This window comes from Schistocerca americana, chromosome 3 (assembly GCF_021461395.2).
Source record: "Schistocerca americana isolate TAMUIC-IGC-003095 chromosome 3, iqSchAmer2.1, whole genome shotgun sequence".
NCBI lineage: Eukaryota > Metazoa > Arthropoda > Insecta > Orthoptera > Acrididae > Schistocerca > Schistocerca americana.
The window spans coordinates 686,811,681-686,831,397 of record NC_060121.1 but is presented as its reverse complement, the minus strand read 5'-3'; the positions used below and the strand labels follow the sequence as shown (position 1 = coordinate 686,831,397).

Genomic DNA, 19,717 nt, shown 5'->3' with positions numbered 1-19,717 from the left:
AAAAGCTTGCAAATTTCATTATCTTTATATGTGTGTTCTCCTATCGCTCTGTGATGAGTTGATTTTTTATATATCCAATTACATTATATTTTAAATAAATAAATCAGCAACTGGAAAACATCAGTATGATGCTGTAGGGAAATCTAGATGTCTGCAGTAAGTGTAGGAAACCAGTTAATGAAAAAACAGCATTTTAGAAGATAGATCATAGCAATCCAAATTATTCCTGTTAATAATTCAGACAGCAAATGGGTCGATTATAAGTTAGGCAGCAGGGGAAAAAGTAAGTGACTTAAAAAATGAAACAATGATTCTTTGTCATTGACATCCTGGTTGTCAGATAAAAACAATGGGTGTAAATGAGGTAGTGCCTTACAGTATAGTTATTCCACAGTGGAAATCAGTTAAAATAATTAATTACTCCAGAACAAATGTTTTTGAGAATAGTTTACAAGAGATCACCTGGGATGAAATTTATAATGAACTAAACACTAACATAAAAACTGATCTATTACATGTTAGATTCACATCATTATTTGAAAATATCTTTCTGCTTAAGCTAATCAGAAAGGACATTAAATGGCCAGGTAAAGAAATAATGGATCACTAGAGGGATTAAAGTATCATGTGAAAGAAAAAGGGAATTGTATCTGTTGGCAAGAACATGTAAATATCATGCACTAGTTGCAAACTACAAAATCTACACAAAATTACTAATAAAAGTTGTTACAAATCAACAAACATGCACATTATGCCATAAATTAGTAATTTTGTCAACAGACTGAAGGATCTATGGAATATAGTGAAATAAGAGGCAGGACAAGTGGCCAAAGAACAGGATAATATAATTTTGACTTAAATGGAAGGACTATAAATGATGAGTCACAGGTAGTAAATGTGTTTTTAATCATTTCTTAAATATAATTGAAAGTATAGGGACAAGCAGTTTAAGAGAAAAAGAATAGCAGTGTGTTGAATAAGCAACTCTCATAAAATTCAGTCATATGAATGTATCACCAACTTCTACTTTGAAATTAAGAAAATTTTATATTCCTTCACAGATAAAAGCTCATATGGATTTCACAGTGTTTCAAGCATAGTACTAAAGAATTGATCCCATGTAATAAACTCTGTCTTGTCTGAAATAAAGAACACAGCAGTTACTCAAGATGTTTTTCCAGAGAGCTTGAAATATGCAATTGTTAAACGCCTCTACAAGAAGGATGATAGGAGATATACCAGTAACTACTGACCTGTTTCACAACTGACATCATTTCCAAACTTTTTGAGAAGGTGTTGTATCTTGGAACAGTATAACATCTGAGCAACAATAAAACCTCAGTAAAGCACAGTTTGCGTTTCAGAAGAGTTGCTCAACACTTTCACTCAGAAAATTTTACAAGTATTAAATAACACACTAACACCAGTTGTTATTTTCTGTGACATATCTAAAGCATTTATCTATGTGAACAATATACTCCTGGATAAACTGAGATTTTATGGAACTGGTGGTAGAGCCAAACAGCAGATAATGTCATACCTAACCAAAAGAATGCAGAAAGTTGTACTTCATAATTCAACTAATGTAATCAGGGGAGATTCCCCTTAGTGAAGAGAAATCACATATGGCATCCCCCCCCCCCCCCCCCCCCCCCCCCAAGGATCAGTCTTAGGTATAAATGATCTTCCATTTAATATACAACCAGCAGAATTAGGTCATTTTGCAGATGACACTAGTTCTGTAATCAATCAAAGCACATGCATAGCAACAGAATAAATGGTAATCAATGGTCTTAACATGTCTTCTACTTTTTCTTTTTATGACGGTACAGCCCTCCATGGATCTTAACCTCTTCAATAGGTTTCCTCCATCCTGTTCTCTTCAACACAGTCCTCTGCCATCCTCTAACTCTGAGTGTCTTATGTCTTCTTCCACATCATCTATCCACTGATTTCGTGGCCTTTCTCTCTGCCTTCTTCCAGTTGGCCTCCATTTAAAAACCATTTTAGTTGTTCATCCAGCACCCACCTTAAGGGCATGTTTAAACCAGGCTATTATGCTATTTTTATTGTTCTTACAATGTCAGCTTCTTGTATGAGATTATCTAGCTCAGTGTTCATTCTAGAGCTGTAGACACCATTGTTATCCTGAATTCCCCATAGATCTTGTGCATAGATCTTGTGCAGAATCCTGTGTTCAAATGTCCTAAGCTGCTGCTCATAATCACTCATTAATGTCCATGCCTTAGCTATGTCCTTAAATGGTTTTATTTGAATGGTCTTGCTCTCAGTTTTAAGAAAACGTAATATATACAGTTCTGGACATCTAGAGGTACTACACCAATGAAAAGGGTAACACATGGTGAGGAAAAAATAAATAGGATACACATCAATAATTTTAGGTGTCCATATTGATGAGAATTTACTCTTGAAAAGGACATTTTAGAACTAAAACAACTTAGTTCATCCACTTTTCCACTTAGAATCATTGCAAATTTTGGGGAGAGACAAATCAGTAATTTGAGATATTTTGCATATATTCATTCAGTAATGTCATATGGAATAATATTCTGTGGTAACTCATCTTTAAAAAAGAAAATACTCATTGCTCAAAAATATGCTGTAAGAATAATATGTAGACATCTGTCTAGGGAGTTGGGCATTCTGATCACTGCTTCAAAATATGTGTATTCTCTCATGAAGTTTGGCTTCAAATTAATGATATGAATATAATAGAGGGAAACATTCCACGTGGGAAAAATATATCTAAAAAGAAAGATGATGAAACTTACCAAACAAAAGCGCTGGCAGGTCGATAGACACACAAACAAACACAAACATACACACAAAATTCTAGCTTTCGCAACCAATGGTTGCCTCGTCGGGAAAGAGGGAAGGAGAAGGAAAGACAAAAGGATATGGGTTTTAAGGGAGAGGGTAAGGAGTCATTCCAATCCCGGGAGCGGAAAGACTTACCTTAGGGGAAAAAAAGGACAGGTATACACTCGCACACACACACATATCCATCCACACATACACAGACACAAGCAGACATTTGTAAAGGCAAAGAGTTTGGGCAGAGATGTCAGTCGGGGCAGATGTACAGAGGCAAAGATGAAGTTGAAAGACAGGTGAGGTATGAGCGGCGGCAAGTTGAAATTAGAAATTAGCGGAGATTGAGGCCTGGCGGATAGCGAGAAGAAAGGATATGCTGAAGGGCAAGTTCCCATCTCCGGAGTTCTGACAGGTTGGTGTTAGTGGGAAGTATCCAGATAACCCGGACGGTGTAACACTGTGCCAAGATGTGCTGGCCGTGCACCAAGGCATGTTTAGCCACAGGGTGATCCTCATTACCAACAAACACTGTCTGCCTGTGTCCATTCATGCGAATGGACAGTTTGTTGCTGGTCATTCCCACATAGAACACTTCACAGTGTAGGCAGGTCAGTTGGTAAATCACGTGGGTGCTTTCACACGTTGCTCTGCTTTTGATCGTGTACACCTTCCGGGTTACAGGACTGGAATAGGTGGTGGTGGGAGGGTGCATGGGGCAGGTTTTACACCTGGGGCGGTTACAGGGGTAGGAGCCAGAGGGTAGGGAAGGTGGTTTGGGGATTTCATAGGGATGAACTAAGAGGTTGCGAAGGTTAGGTGGACGGCGGAAAGACACTCTTGGTGGAGTGGGGAGGATTTCATGAAGGATGGATCTCATTTCAGGGCAGGATTTGAGGAAGTCGTATCCCTGCTGGAGAGCCACATTCAGAATCTGATCCAGTCCCGGAAAGTATCCCGTCACAAGTGGGGCACTTTTGGGGTTCTTCTGTGGAAGGTTCCGGGTTTGAGGAGATGAGGATGTGGCTCTGGTTATTTGCTTCTGTACCAGGTCGGGAGGGTAGTTACGGGATGCAAAAGCTGTTTTCAGGTTGTTGGTGTAATGGTTCAAGGATTCCGGACTGGAGCAGATTCGTTTGCCACGAAGACCAAGGCTGTAGGGAAGGGACCGTTTGATGTGGAATGGGTGGCAGCTGTCATAATGGAGGTACTGTTGCTTGTTGGTGGGTTTAATGTGGACGGACGTGTGAAGCTGGCCATTGGACAGGTGGAGGTCAACGTCAAGGAAAGTGGCATGGGATTTGGAGTAGGACCAGGTGAATCTGATGGAACCAAAGGAGTTAAGGTTGGAGAGGAAATTCTGGAGTTCTTCTTCACTGTGAGTCCAGATCACGAAAATGTCATCAATAAATCTGTACCAAACTTCGGGTTGGCAGGCCTGGGTAACCAGGAAGGCTTCCTCTAAGCGACCCATGAATAGGTTGGCATACGAGGGGGCCATCCTGGTACCCATGGCTGTTCCCTTTAATTGTTGGTATGTCTGGCCTTCAAAAGTGAAGAAGTTGTGGGTCAGGATGAAGCTGGCTAAGGTAATGAGGAAAGAGGTTTTAGGTAGGGCGGCAGGTGATCGACGTGAAAGGAAGTGCTCCATCGCAGCGAGGCCCTGGACATGCGGAATATTTGTGTATAAGGAAGTGGCATCAATGGTTACAAGGATGGTTTCCGGGGGTAACAGACTGGGTAGGGATTCCAGGCGTTTGAGAAAGTGGTTGGTGTCTTTGATGAAGGATGGGAGACTGCATGTAATGGACCCACCTCCTCTTCCTCAAAATCACCCTCTCCTAACCTTCCAGGAATTTCTGACTTCCAGCCTTGCCTCTCAATCCTTCTTAAAAAACCTTAATCCTACTCCCAACATCACCACTGCTGAAGCCCAGGCTATCCGTGATCTGAAGGCTGACCGATCCATCGTCATTCTTCCGGCGGACAAGGGTTCCACAACTGTGGTACTTGATCGTCGGGAGTATGTGGCTGAGGGACTGCGTCAGCTTTCAGACAACACTACTTACAAAGTTTGCCAAGGCAATCCCATTCCTGATGTCCAGGCGGAGCTTCAAGGAATCCTCAGAACCTTAGGCCCCCTACAAAACCTTTCACCCGACTCCATCAACCTCCTGACCCCACCAACACCCCGCACCCCTACCTTCTACCTTCTTCCCAAAATTCACAAACCCAATCATCCCGGCCGTCCCATTGTAGCTGGTTACCAAGCCCCCACCGAACGCATCTCTGCCTACGTAGATCAACACCTTCAACCCATTACATGCAGTCTCCCATCCTTCATCAAAGACACCAACCACTTTCTCAAACGCCTGGAATCCCTACCCAGTCTGTTACCCCCGGAAACCATCCTTGTAACCATTGATGCCACTTCCTTATACTCAAATATTCCGCATGTCTAGGGCCTCGCTGGGATGGAGCACTTCCTTTCACGCCGATCACCTGCCGCCCTACCTAAAACCTCTTTCCTCATTACCTTAGCCAGCTTCATCCTGACCCACAACTTCTTCACTTTTGAAGGCCAGACATACCAACAATTAAAGGGAACAGCCATGGGTACCAGGATGGCCCCCTCGTATGCCAACCTATTCATGGGTCGCTTAGAGGAAGCCTTCCTGGTTACCCAGGCCTGCCAACCCGAAGTTTGGTACAGATTTATTGATGACATTTTCGTGATCTGGACTCACAGTGAAGAAGAACTCCAGAATTTCCTCTCCAACCTTAACTCCTTTGGTTCCATCAGATTCACCTGGTCCTACTCCAAATCCCATGCCACTTTCCTTGACGTTGACCTCCACCTGTCCAATGGCCAGCTTCACACGTCCGTCCACATTAAACCCACCAACAAGCAACAGTACCTCCATTATGACAGCTGCCACCCATTCCACATCAAACGGTCCCTTCCCTACAGCCTTGGTCTTCGTGGCAAACGAATCTGCTCCAGTCCGGAATCCTTGAACCATTACACCAACAACCTGAAAACAGCTTTTGCATCCCGTAACTACCCTCCCGACCTGGTACAGAAGCAAATAACCAGAGCCACATCCTCATCTCCTTAAACCCGGAACCTTCCACAGAAGAACCCCAAAAGTGCCCCACTTGTGACGGGATACTTTCCGGGACTGGATCAGATTCTGAATGTGGCTCTCCAGCAGGGATACGACTTCCTCAAATCCTGCCCTGAAATGAGATCCATCCTTCATGAAATCCTCCCCACTCCACCAAGAGTGTCTTTCCGCCGTCCACCTAACCTTCGCAACCTCTTAGTTCATCCCTATGAAATCCCCAAACCACCTTCCCTACCCTCTGGCTCCTACCCCTGTAACCGCCCCCGGTGTAAAACCTGCCCCATGCACCCTCCCACCACCACCTATTCCAGTCCTGTAACCCGGAAGGTGTACACGATCAAAGGCAGAGCCACGTGTGAAAGCACCCACGTGATTTACCAACTGACCTGCCTACACTGTGAAGCGTTCTATGTGGGAATGACCAGCAACAAACTGTCCATTCGCATGAATGGACACAGGCAGACAGTGTTTGATGGTAATGAGGATCACCCTGTGGCTAAACATGCCTTGGTGCACGGCCAGCACATCTTGGCACAGTGTTACACCGTCCGGGTTATCTGGATACTTCCCACTAACACCAACCTGTCAGAACTCCGGAGATGGGAACTTGCCCTTCAGCATATCCTTTCTTCTCGCTATCCGCCAGGCCTCAATCTCCGCTAATTTCTAATTTCAACTTGCCGCCGCTCATACCTCACCTGTCTTTCAACTTCATCTTTGCCTCTGTACATCTGCCCCGACTGACATCTCTGCCCAAACTCTTTGCCTTTACAAATGTCTGCTTGTGTCTGTGTATGTGTGGATGGATATGTGTGTGTGTGCGAGTGTATACCTGTCCTTTTTTCCCCCTAAGGTAAGTCTTTCCGCTCCCGGGATTGGAATGACTCCTTACCCTCTCCCTTAAAACCCATATCCTTTTGTCTTTCCTTCTCCTTCCCTCTTTCCTGACGAGGCAACCATTGGTTGCGAAAGCTAGAATTTTGTGTGTATGTTTGTGTTTGTTTGTGTGTCTATCGACCTGCCAGCGCTTTTGTTTGGTAAGTTTCATCATCTTTCTTTTTAGATATATTTCTCTCATGAAGTTTGTTGTAAATAATCCACTGGAGTTCAAAAGGAATAATGATGTACATAATTATAATAACCCATGGAAAAATAACATTCATTACTCCACATTAAGGTTGTCACGTGCACAATGCTGCAACTAAAACTCTTGATATGGATAATGACCGACGGAATGTGGAACTATCTAAATAACTCCCACAGAAGCTTGTGATTTGGTCAGCCATGCACCCCTCTTGGCAGAACTGAGAACATGCATATCATGAACACATCTCTTGAACTCCTTTCAGTGTACCTAAAAAGCTGTAAACAATGCACAAATATAAATTATCAAAATGGAGTGAGAAAGACGAACATTCAGCGTATCAGACTGAAATAGTGATGCAGGGTGTGCCACATTGGTCAATACTGGGATCATTTATTTTTCTTGTGTATGTATGTGATATTGTACAACCTCCTTATTCCGAATTAATTACTTATGCTGATGACAGCTCCATGCTGTTTCATGTTGACAATGAGGTGGACATAACATTTTTTTCAACACATGCGCTGTCAGAAGTTACTGAATGTTGTAGTAACAAGGGCCTAAAAATCAATACCACAAAATAATAGCTACTGGAGTTCAAAGCAGGCAACCCTTGCCATAGATGTGTAGAAATATTTGTGGAATTTCATGTGCAGACAAATAAGACTGTACGTATCTTGGTCTGTACTTACCTGTTAATCCTTGATTGGAAAACAATGTTAACAGTGTATGCAGGAAAATAATAAGCGTATTGTACTTGCTTAGTCAACTCACCAGCATTGTGTGTAATAAAATGCTGAAAACAGTATACTGTGGGACAGTTTTCCTATTTGTAAGGTATGGGAATAAAACTGTGGAGCTTTGCCACTGATGCACACTTGAACAGAATATTCGTGCCACAATATTCTCTCTCTCTCTCTCTCTCTCTCTCTCTCTCTCTCTCTCTCTTATACAGGAGCTGCTGAGTCACGGAAACAGGCAATTAAAAGACTGTGATACATTTAAACTTTCGGCCAGAGAGTGGCCATGTGTGTGTGTGTGTGTGTGTGTGTGTGTGACAGAGTTGTGCTTGTGCGAATGTGTACGTGTCTTCTGTTGTAGGTGAAGGCCTTTTGGGTGAAAACTGAAATGTAGTAGTAGTCTTTTCATTGTGCCTGTCTGTGAATCAACTTCTCTTTCATATTGCGAGTAGCAATCTATCTTTTGATAATATTGTTAGTATTCCAAGTGGACTTCTCATTGTTTAAAACAAAATTAAAATATTTTCTTATAAATGAATGTCTGTATTCATGTTTGGACATGATTTGTTATGTATTAAATGTTTGCACAAAAATATGATACATACTATGCCTTTGTAAACAGTATGGCACTTCCAAAAGTCATCATATTATTACTATATTCGACAAGGAAGGTGAATAAAAATAAAACTTTAAAAAATGTAGACTGTTGGGAAACTGGTGTGTTGCAGATGAACTAATGAGAATATTTTGCAGTGAGTTCAGTATAAGCTTAGTAAATTTTATGCTATACAACATGAAGTAAATATAGAGAAAAATATTACTCCTGAAGTAGCCTGCATGAATTATTTGAGGAGAACTCATTTCAGTGAACTATATTTGTTAAACTGTTACCAGATTCTTGGTAAGAATGTGTAGCAACAAGTTAACACAGTATGTACTATTCCGAACACTATTTACAACATAATAGCATGATCCTAATTCGTATGGTTTAACTTGTGGAATACAGTACACAAATTTTTGACAGTTCTGTATAACGGTTCAAAAATGGAGAACATTGTCTTTAATAATATCATGTACTTATAAATATGATCAAACTGTTTGTACACTTATTTCATCTGCTGATATGACTTCCCTCATTCAGTTTCTCTATCTGCATCTTAACTGTTGTTTACCTCTGTTTCATACTCTTCTGTATAGTAATCCCTCTTCTGCATACTAATCCATCTGTATGACCGTTTTCTTGTATCCTTAAAATATATTATGCTGCTGGTTAGTCATTGTCTTCAGCAGAATTTTGTTTTCCTTTGTCCTCCCAAGACAGTTCCATTATATCTTTCTATATTTTTCATATTATTTAATTTTACTGTCTGAAGTAAGTAGCTACTTTTTCAGAAGTTTTTGTGAAGACTGTTCAAGCACTGTGTTTTACTCCATCTTCCTCTGTCCTGAGTGTCATCTACATTCAACATTTGTTTTACAATATCAAGAACCCATATCATCTCATTGTTTGATGTGTGTCAGTGGTTCTTTATTTTTCTCGGGGTTATTTTCAAGAGTAGAATTATCAAGTTCTGATAGTTTCAGCAAGGAAATTGTTTCTTAATACTTTGAGCATATCAGTGAGCTTCATCTTTGTTGAGTGAGATTCCTGGCTATGAGTGTGCCTTCATTGTCATTTCCTTGACTTGGAATTTAACTTTGTGTAACAAAAGAAACATTCTGCATTCAACACAAGTAGTTTTCTAAATGCCTTTAGTGAAAATACCCCAAAGCTGGTATTGTTTGTTCATGTTTGTTACATGGATTGTCATCTAATATGTTTTGTGGCTGTAGTACAACAATCAGTACCAAAGAAAAAAAAATCTCATGCTGATTAATAAATGCTACTTTATCCAGTCAGAAAAGAGAAGTCATGTAATTTTAATGAATATCTCAATGAGTTCAGAGGCTTTCTTACATACATCTCATTCTCATATATGTAGACCACCATACAGTTCCAGTTGTGGCAAAGTCTTATGTCTACTAATTTGAAAGGTTTGTCAACCTTCCCATTGTCTTTTTTATCCTTTACTTCGTATCTTGTTTTAGAAATACATGACTGGAAATATATGATAGATTTGTTTTTAATACACATGACATTGATCTATGAGGCAATCACTTCTGCCTTCTAAGCAATATCTTTATTACATTATAATACCAGAAACTTAAATGCTTTAAAGATTGTTATGATATCTCAAATACATTAATGTTGTTATTGATTAAAAAGCTCCCATCCAAAAACATATGTGCAATAAAAATTATACAGGATGTAAAAAAAAGTTCATAAACACTTTATTTCTGTGTACTTCCCTTCATAATCACAACTAGTTTGAATCATACTTAACAAACAGAATTTAAAACATGTGTTCTGAATAATTTAAATAATGTTGGAAAGAGAAAAATTTTTGTGACGAGGGACAAACCATGAAGAGAGTCAACAAGGTTTAAGTTTGGGGCCACTCCTATTAATTATTATGGGATTATGAGAATCTTCATGAAATCGTGTGATCACGCCATCAACAAAGTTTTTCTGTCATTATTTGTGCGGGAATTGTTGGTGACTGCCTGTTAGGGTCTTGCGTTCTTCCACCCAGGATCAGTGAAGAAACTTACCATGCATTCTTAGAGAACACCCTACCTCTTCTGCTAGGGCATATTCCATTAAGAATACGACAATATGTACTTCATACATGATGGAGCTCTTCCTCATTTTAGCATTAATGTTTGTTTGCTTCTAAGTAACGAATTCCATGATGGATGGGTAGGTAGAGTGACATCAGTTCCTTGGCCTCCATGTTCTGCAGACCTAAATCCACTGGACTTTTTATTTATGAAGGCATTTGAAAGCTTTTGTGTTCAGAACACCAGGACAAGATGTACAGAGTCTTTGTCCCTGTATTGTGGGAGGCTGTGAAACAATACATAATTCTCCAGGAATACATTATCACATCAGGGATTCAGTGCAATGGAGTGTTGACACACATATTCTTGCTAACAGAGATCATGTTTAACATTTCATTAAGCAAAGTGCTTCATACTTTGCTGATACATACTTTGCCTGTGTTTCCCATAATTAATGTGTTGAAAAGATGTAGAAAATGAGCTTAACATGGAAATAAAGTGTGTTCTGGACCCATGCCCGTATAACATATTTTATCACTCTTGTGTGAGGAAAGTTTCCTGAACGTTTCTGTTACACACAGTATACAATTACATGCATGCACAGAGTTGGGATGAGTTTGCATTAAGTGAGTTCATGGTGTAAAAAACAATGCTTAGTAAAGATACAGACAGATAGTTAATAGTTAGTATAATTACCCATAGATAGTATAATTGATTTAATATACTTTATGATAATAAAAGAGAATGGAATGAGAATGGTATAAAGTTAAACTGAATACATTTTCTGCTTTTCCATGTGAGTGAAAGAAAAAAAACATAACAAAAAAGATTGAGAGCTTTTTATTAGTTTATACTCTAACTATTAATCAAATCTTTTCTCTAGTAATGTGGTTAGCAGGAAGTCAACGTAATATCAGTACTCATAAAATATGCAGCTATTTTGAGATTTGAAACTTATTATAATATTGTTTGGGAATGTTATACATGAATAGACCTTGTAAAAATATTGGAACGATCTAAAAAGAGAGTCATGTTGACAAGTTCGTTATACCTATTCTGAAGTGACATAAGGAACTGATTCAGTTCCTCATTTACATTCACAGATTGGGAAATTAGCAGAAATTAATGTGTTAGCTTTTGCAGAAGAGGTAGGAGGGATGAGAAGGAACACAATGAATAGATAAAATGGGAGCATGAAAGCGAAAGATGAGGTAATGTGGAGAATGAGCGAAAAAGGTGAAAAAAGAAGAAGGGGCAAAATGTGAAATATACAAAGAGGAAGAGAGCAAAGGATGAGATGAAATGACAAAAGAAATAAGGAAAGAGATGTGATTTATAAGAGTTGATAGCATGTAAATATATATTAAATTCAAATATAACTGTTTAAAAAACAGCCAGAAGGATAGCCACATTTGAAAGTCAAAAGAAATAGCATAATAATGCCTCTATTTGTTCTGTATATTAGTTCCCACCTTTCTCTTTACATCACTTAGAACATTATTTCTTTAATTAACAGGAATTTTCTGTGCCCTGAAAAGAATAAATAATACCATGTATCAACAAAAATGTTTGTTGTGAATCTGCTTCTTCCAGACTTTTCATGACTGAAACATATAGCAATTTTTATACAAATGCAAAATGATTGTCCTAACCACAGTTCTGTGAGTGACAAATACAACTGAAGGGTGCAATATCTTCTATGTTGGGTAGTTGGTCTGAAGTCCTGCGGTATTTTGTTGTGGTGAATTAATAGTGGAGGCTAAATCTTAACCTATGCATTCTTGAGCACATAGGAAAAATGTAAATATGTAAACTTACTTGTAACAGTGATTTCTGATTTTTTGGCATAACTGAGTGTGATATCTTTTTAGACTCTATCTAAGTTGATGATTCCATTTTCATGTACAATATTTCAACTAGGTCAGTCAATGAAATATTGTCCTTAAAAATGACATTGTAAACTTTATTGGAAATTCTGAAACATACCACCTGTATTTGTAATTGTTGTTTACTAAATTACATAAACACACATTCTTGGATAAATCCCTAAGTACAGTACTCTGCATTTATTACACTCTACAAAGTATCTGTTATATCTGACTAGAGATAGTCAATATCAGTAGTTCGAATCATAACAGAAAATGTGTTAGGTCACATGGCTAAATGCTCTAGAGTTTGTTGCAGTGAATCTATACACATGTAGCTCATTATGTGGTTCAATGACTACTTCAGTTTATCATACTGTGGACTAATAATTTGTCTTTTGCCTGCACCATCTAAAGTTGCTATTGATTAAGACTGTTTCTTGCAATAAACTGATCTTCCTCTCTTTTTCTCCTATCCAGTTCTTTGTACGGTTGGATCACATTCGCAAATGCTTCACTCAGAAAGGTGGAATCTTCGTCTTGGAAGAATATAGTAAGTGCATTAAGTTGTAGAAACATCCAAAAGACTGGCTTTGCTTGCCATTTCAAAAACATGTGCCGATTACTATGTTTTTTCATCATGTTAAATACTGCTATTCTTCCTGCTTGTGTATCTAAAACAACTGTGTATCTGGAATATTGATTAATTTTTTCAAGGACTCTGTTATTTCATGTGTGTTATGGATAATCATCATATCTGTTTTCGGTCTATGTTGACAGCATGTGCTGATTTTGTTGGTAAAAATATCATTTATGTTCTTTAATACATTGTAATAGCATACATAATAAGTCATTTGTTTGCTCTCTTCGATTCACAGACCCCAAGACAAGACAGGTGATACAGAGGAGGTACAAGTCTTCAATGGTAAGTGACAAAAATATTCTTGCAACAACAACATGTATACTTTGATTTAGTCTCTTTTTATTAATCTGACTTACTGACCTTGACTTCCTTATTTGTGTTTAGTTTACATTTTAGACTTTTCATTCTGATTCTAGGATAGTGAATTGAACCTGGCTGTCCATCGTGTGATATCTGTAAAGGTTGCACAAAGCATGCTGCTCTCCGAACGACCCCTCGCATGATATATGAAACTGCTCTCTCATTGTCGTAAGCTTTTCTGTTTTTGTTGTTTATATGCACTAGCACTTTCTGTTTGAATGTATTATATTTTGTATTATTTTGCATAGTTTCTGTTTCTCCTTGCATTAACTTCAAAGAATTTTTATTTTCGTATATATTAATCAGGTTGGGGGGGGGGGGGGGGGGGGGGGGGGAAGAAAAAACCACAACATAAGGCACTGGTATTCCATTAATTACTGGATTTCCAATTGGTTTGCTCGAGTGTCAGTTAAACATGATCAAAAATACATTTATTGAATAATACAATATTTAAAAAATGCTTATGTGGAAAAATACCAAATGTAAGGCAAATTAGAATGTCACATAAACTTGAGAAAAATCTGAAATGAAAGAAGGGAATGAAAGAAAGGAGACATCATAAATGCTTTAATTACTTTGAGCATGAATTTTTCGTGTATTAGTTTAGTTATTGCCTTTAGCTTATTCACACAGGCAATACACAGATTTGACGAACAATGTGGGTGTGTGTGTGTGCACCCACACAGAGCCAGATACAACGCACACACACACACACACACACACACACACACACACACACAAATTAAGGACATGTTAATGAATTAACCAAACAGTACAGTCAAGACTCTCCTTAATGTAAATTAAAATTTATGAAGGTACTTTCTTCATTCATTATGGTGGTGTTAGGTATCAATGTCTGCAGTGGCAATTCGCTTGAGGAATGCGTTGTACATTCTCTGATTCTGCATTACTAACAGATCCTGTAATATATATTGAAAATTGATGGCCATGCTTCGCAAGTTTGTGTATGACTCCCATAAATTCATGTCATTTGGGGCACCGAAAGAAAACATAATCTTTATTATCCAAATTTCTACAGGTTTTGCCAAATATGTCTATTTTGAGACGAATTATTGAAGAAACATGGTGCATAGAGACAACGTGCAAGGTTTTTCACAGGCTGAGAGCATTGGATGATTTTTTTTTAATTTTTTTTTTAATTTTTTTTTTTTAAATTTTGTTTTAGTTCTTTTCTTTGTGTCTAGTTGTATTCTCCCAGCCCCATTGCCAGCATTCTATGATGCCTCTAAACAGTGCCTGTCTGTTATCTGTACTTGTGTTCTCAGTCAGTCATTTCCACTGCTTCTGCAGGACACTAGCAAAGGAAGAACTATCCAAAAAATTAACCAGTGTTTCCTCATCCCACCAAAGCCCATCCACTGTACTGTGCATCTTAACCCAAGTAAAGTTACAGATTTTTCTTCTTCTTACATTGATTCCAGCACTTCAATAAACCTGGGTGCAATAAGGTTTTCAAGGTTTCTGACATGATACTGAAGTTTGTCTGAGATACCGTACTTACACCAGCTGAGATTGTCAAATAGCATTTGAATCTATTCATCATATTATGTGACCATGCTCGCCTTGGCCTATGCACTTAACACCCTTTATGATGACTCAGAAATGAGTAATACCCATTTTATGAATAAAGCCACAAAATGATTGGCAACTGGACTACTTGACAGTAATGAACATATAAGCAATAAATCCAGTCCTCTAAGGAGTGGCAGATCAACCATTCTCTCCTAAGCAAGACAAGATTTAGCAGGTTCTACTCATATTCTGATACTACTCTTAATCTAGCATCACATATGGTGATGTCCATTTCAATAAGGAACTTACATCGCTTCACATAACGTGACCAGACATCCTATATTTTCAGGATTGTTCCTTACTTAGCTTAAGTGTCCCATTGTCCTGACAAAATACATATGGAATGTATATTGCCCTGCTCTTCATCACTCGTCCCATATGTTTTGAAGTAGCATGTTTTCAAGTAACATGTAGGATAACCAAATGTGGTCATATGCAAAAGAAAATGCACTCTTTGATTAAGCCAAACTGGATTATACCTACCACTTTCAACTTTCTTGTATCTCAAGATATCTGATGTAAGAAACTGTAACCCATTACTGTGTTTGGGCTAGCCCTACCTGGCACTAATGCTGCTGCAGAAAGAATGTTCCTGTTACAAATGCTTTATGGACTGATGAAAAGAATAGTTTTAATGTGGAAACTCAAGGAAACAATTTCAGGATACTTCAGTTGTTGGTTTTTATAAAAGTGTGTTGAAACTATCAAACTCCTGAATGACATATTATTCTACAAAATATAATAAGAAAGATTTTTCAGGAACTACCCACAGCAAAACTTCCAGGCCAGTTGACGGTGAGAAATAAATAACCTAGGTAAATAATAATCATTTCCATTCCTAGTTAAAGATCTCATTATATTAAAGTGATAGATTGTGTTTTCACGTGACACGAACAAAACAATAAAATATTATCTCTATTAATAATGCAAGTAATTTGTTTTTTGTTGGTGTGAGTTTAAAGAAAAAGGTACGGTGATACATGTAGGTGCACCATAAATCAACACAAATCTACTATATACACACAGCATTAATGAAAGTTTCCACAAAACATATATTCATTTTAGCTTTTAGCTGGATTCCATATGTTGATTTTGGAAATTTGGTCACCCCAACTTCACGTTACATTTGTTAAAAATCGGAATGTTGGTCACTGATGGATGTAACTGATCTTTCATTAGATATTCCCATTTATATTATTCAGACATTTCTTTCAATGTATGCTAACAAAAACTGTCAAGTTTTGACAAATTAATTTAATTGGATGGAAAAAAAATCTACCCACCTAGCGGCAACAGAACACACACATAAAAGAAGGTTATAATTAGGCAAGCTTTCAAAGTCAGTGGCTCCTTCTTCAGGCAGAAGGGTTGAAGGGGAAGGAAGTGCAGTGAAGGAAAAGGCCTGAAGAAGTCTAGGAAAAGGGGTAGATTTTGGGAAAATCGCCTAGAAGTGCGGGTCACAGGAGACTTACTAGAAGGGATGAGAAGGAAAGACTGATTGTTGGGGACTGCATTGGACAAGATATGAAAACTGGAAGAAAGGGTAATATGCAAGACAGAATTTACTGTGTAAACGTCATGCAAGAGTTAATAAAAGTGAAAAGCTAAGTGCATTGTATGTAATGGAGGTGGGAGGGGGCGGTGGTGAAAAATATATATAGATAAGTGAATGAAAGATGGAGAAAACTGAAATGAAGTGAAGGAAAGAGTAGTGACTGTGAAGAAATCCTGAGACAGAAGAAATTAATGTCAATTAAGACCAGGTGGGTGGTGAGAACCAAGGACAGTTGTAGTGCTAGTTTCCAGCTGCAGAGTTCTGAGAAACTGGTGTCTTGGGGAAGAATCCATATAGTGCCTTTGGTGAAACAGGCAATGAGGTCACTTTGTCATGTTGTAGAACATGCTCTGTAACAGGATATTGCTTGTTGCCAGTATACACCCTCTGCCTATGCCCATTCATTCTAATTGATAAGTTGGTGGTAGTCGTGCTGATGTGAAAAGCCGAACGGTGTTTAAATAATAGCTGATATATGATACGTGTTGTTTCACAGGTGGATTTAGCCAGTTACAGGGCTGTTATAGGTGGTGGCAGGAGGGTGCATAGGGCAAGTCTTGCAGCAGGAAGGTCACAGGGGTAGGAGCCATAGGGTAGGCAGATGGGTGCAGAAGGAGCATAGTGTCTGACAAGAATAATGCAGAGATTGGGAGGGTGACGAAGAGCTATTCTAGATGTGGTGGGCCAAATTTCAGATACAATGGATCTCATATCAGGGCATGATTTTAGGAAGTCTACATCTACATCTACATCTACATATACATATACATATATACACCGCTAGACACCAAGTGGTGTGTGGCAGAGGGCACAATTAGCACCAAAGTCATATTTCCCCCGCCCCCTCTGTTCCATTTGCCAATAGCGCGAGGGAAAAACAACTGTCTGAATGCCTCAGTACGAGCTCTAATTTCCCTTATCTTTGAATGGTGATCATTGCGTGATTTGAAAGTTGGTGGTAATAATATGTGCTCTACATCCTCAGTGAAGATTGGATTTCAGAATTTAGTGAGCAGACCCTTCGGTTTAGCACTCCGTCTATCTGCAAGTGTGTCCCACTTCAAACTTTCTATGAGATTTGTAACACTCTCACGATGGCTAAATGTAGCAGTCACGAATCTTGCCGCTCTTCTTTGGACTTTCTCAATCTTTTGAATCAGACCCAACTGGTAAGAGTCCCATACAGACAAACAGGACTCCAAGACTGGACAAACTAATGTATTGTAAGCTATTTCCTTTGTTGAAGGACTGCATCACTTCAGGATTCTACCAATAATCCATAATCTAGAGTTTGCCTTACCGTTACTTGTGTAATCTGATCATTCCATTTGAGATCATTTCAAATAGTCACACCCAGCTACTTGATGGATGTTACCACTTCCAAAGACTGGGCATTTATTTTGTACTCATACATTAATGGGGATTTTTGCCTTGTTATATGCAGTAGGTTAAACTTACTAATATTGGGAGATAACTGCCAGTCATTACACCACACATTTATTTTCTGCAAATCTTCATTGATTTGTTTACAACTTTTGTGTGATACTACTTGCCTGTAGACTACAGCATCATCGGCAAACAGTCTAATGCTGCTGTCTATACCATCAACCAGATCGTTTATGTAAATCGTAAAAAGCAGCGGACCTATTACGCTGCCCTGGGGCACACCTGAAGCCACGCTTGTTTCTGTTGAAGTTGCCCCATTCAGGACAACATACTGCTCCCTGTCTGTTAGAAAACTTTTTATCCAACTGCATATGTCATCAGATAGACCATAAGCGCCCACTTTCTGTAGCAAGCGACAGTGTGGAACTGAGTCGAATGCCTTTCGAAAGTCAAGAAATGTGGCATCAACCTGGTATCCAGTATCTAGAGCCTGTTGTATATCATGCACAACGGGGGCCAGTTGTATCTCGCATGACCACTGTTTCCTAAAACCATGCTGCTTTCTGCAGAAGAGCTTCTCAGAGTCTAGGAAGGTCATTATGTCTGAACACAAAATATGTTTTATGATTCTACAACAAATTGATGTAAGTGAATTTGGCTGGTAATTATGTGCATCCGAATTTCTACCCTTTTGATAGATTACTATGGCCTGGGCCTTCTTCCAGTTCCATGGAACTTTCTGCTGTTCCAATGTTCTTGGTAGATGATGGATAAGTATGGTGCTATATTTGTAGGATATTCAACATATAATCTTACGGGGATACTGTCTGTGCCAGATGCCTTCCTGGTGTATAAGGATCTTAACTGTTTTACAATCCCAATATGACAGCAATCCTTTCATTTGTTCAATAATTGAAAGGAGGAATCACGCTGCAGTCCTCTAGTGTAAACAAGTTTTTGAAAGCTAGGTTTAGAAATTTGGTCTTCTGTTTATCATCATCAGTTACATTACATGCACTGTCAGCAAGAGAAGGTACTGAATTATTTGTAGCATTCATAGATTTTACGTATGACCAAAATTTTTTGGGGTTATTTTTAGAATCTGCAGATAAAATATTGCTTTCAAATTCGTTAAAAGAATCTCTCATTGTCCTTCTGACAGCTGCTTTCATTTCGCATAATTTCTGTTTGTCAGCAGGGCAGTGACTATGTTTAAAACAACAAAATTCTCTGCTTTCTCAGCAACTTCCTAATATATTTGATGAACCAAGGTGGATCCTTTCCCTCCCCTATATTTTTTCTAGGCACATACTTCTCTAGCACATCTTGGACAATACCTTTAAATTCCAACCAAAGATGCTGAATATCTTTATTAATGACACTTTTATTTGCTTTCCCATACAAGAAAACTCTATGCTGTCATGGTCTTGTCGAAGTGAGTGATTGATACATTGATGCGGTCCCTAACAATCAGTCTTTCCTTCTCATCCCATCCAGTAAGTCTCCCCTGCCCTTCTCCCTGAAGAATGGAGCCAATGACTCCGAAAGCTTGCCTAATTATAACCTACTTTTATGTGTGTGTTCTGCTATCACTTGGAGAGTAGACTTTTTATCTACCCAATTAAATTTCAATATATCCTGTTATGTTACGCATCTTAGTTAATGCAAAGACTACTTTGTCATCACATTCATTGTTTGCAGCTGTCCTTTGATGACATTTATTATTTATCCAAATGCTCATACTGTCACCCTTTTTTATGTTTCTGCGTAAATATCAGAGAAATCTTTCTCTCATCACCAGTACTGCCCTTGTCTGGAATATATAAGGCTTTGTGCCGTATGAGATTAGTCTTCTTTGAGTTTTGTAAAT

At 38.6% G+C, this 19,717-nt stretch overlaps 1 protein-coding gene across 1 annotated transcript in view; it reads left to right on the top strand.

The window, feature by feature from the left end:
- Positions 1-19,717, top strand: part of LOC124606313 (MAP kinase-activating death domain protein) — a 612,624-nt gene that overhangs the window by 578,205 nt on the left and 14,702 nt on the right. The window contains exons 73-74 of the mRNA XM_047138295.1: positions 12,791-12,863; positions 13,189-13,235. Coding sequence (XP_046994251.1) covers positions 12,791-12,863; positions 13,189-13,235 — 120 coding nt within the window. The remainder of the gene's footprint in view (positions 1-12,790; positions 12,864-13,188; positions 13,236-19,717) is intronic.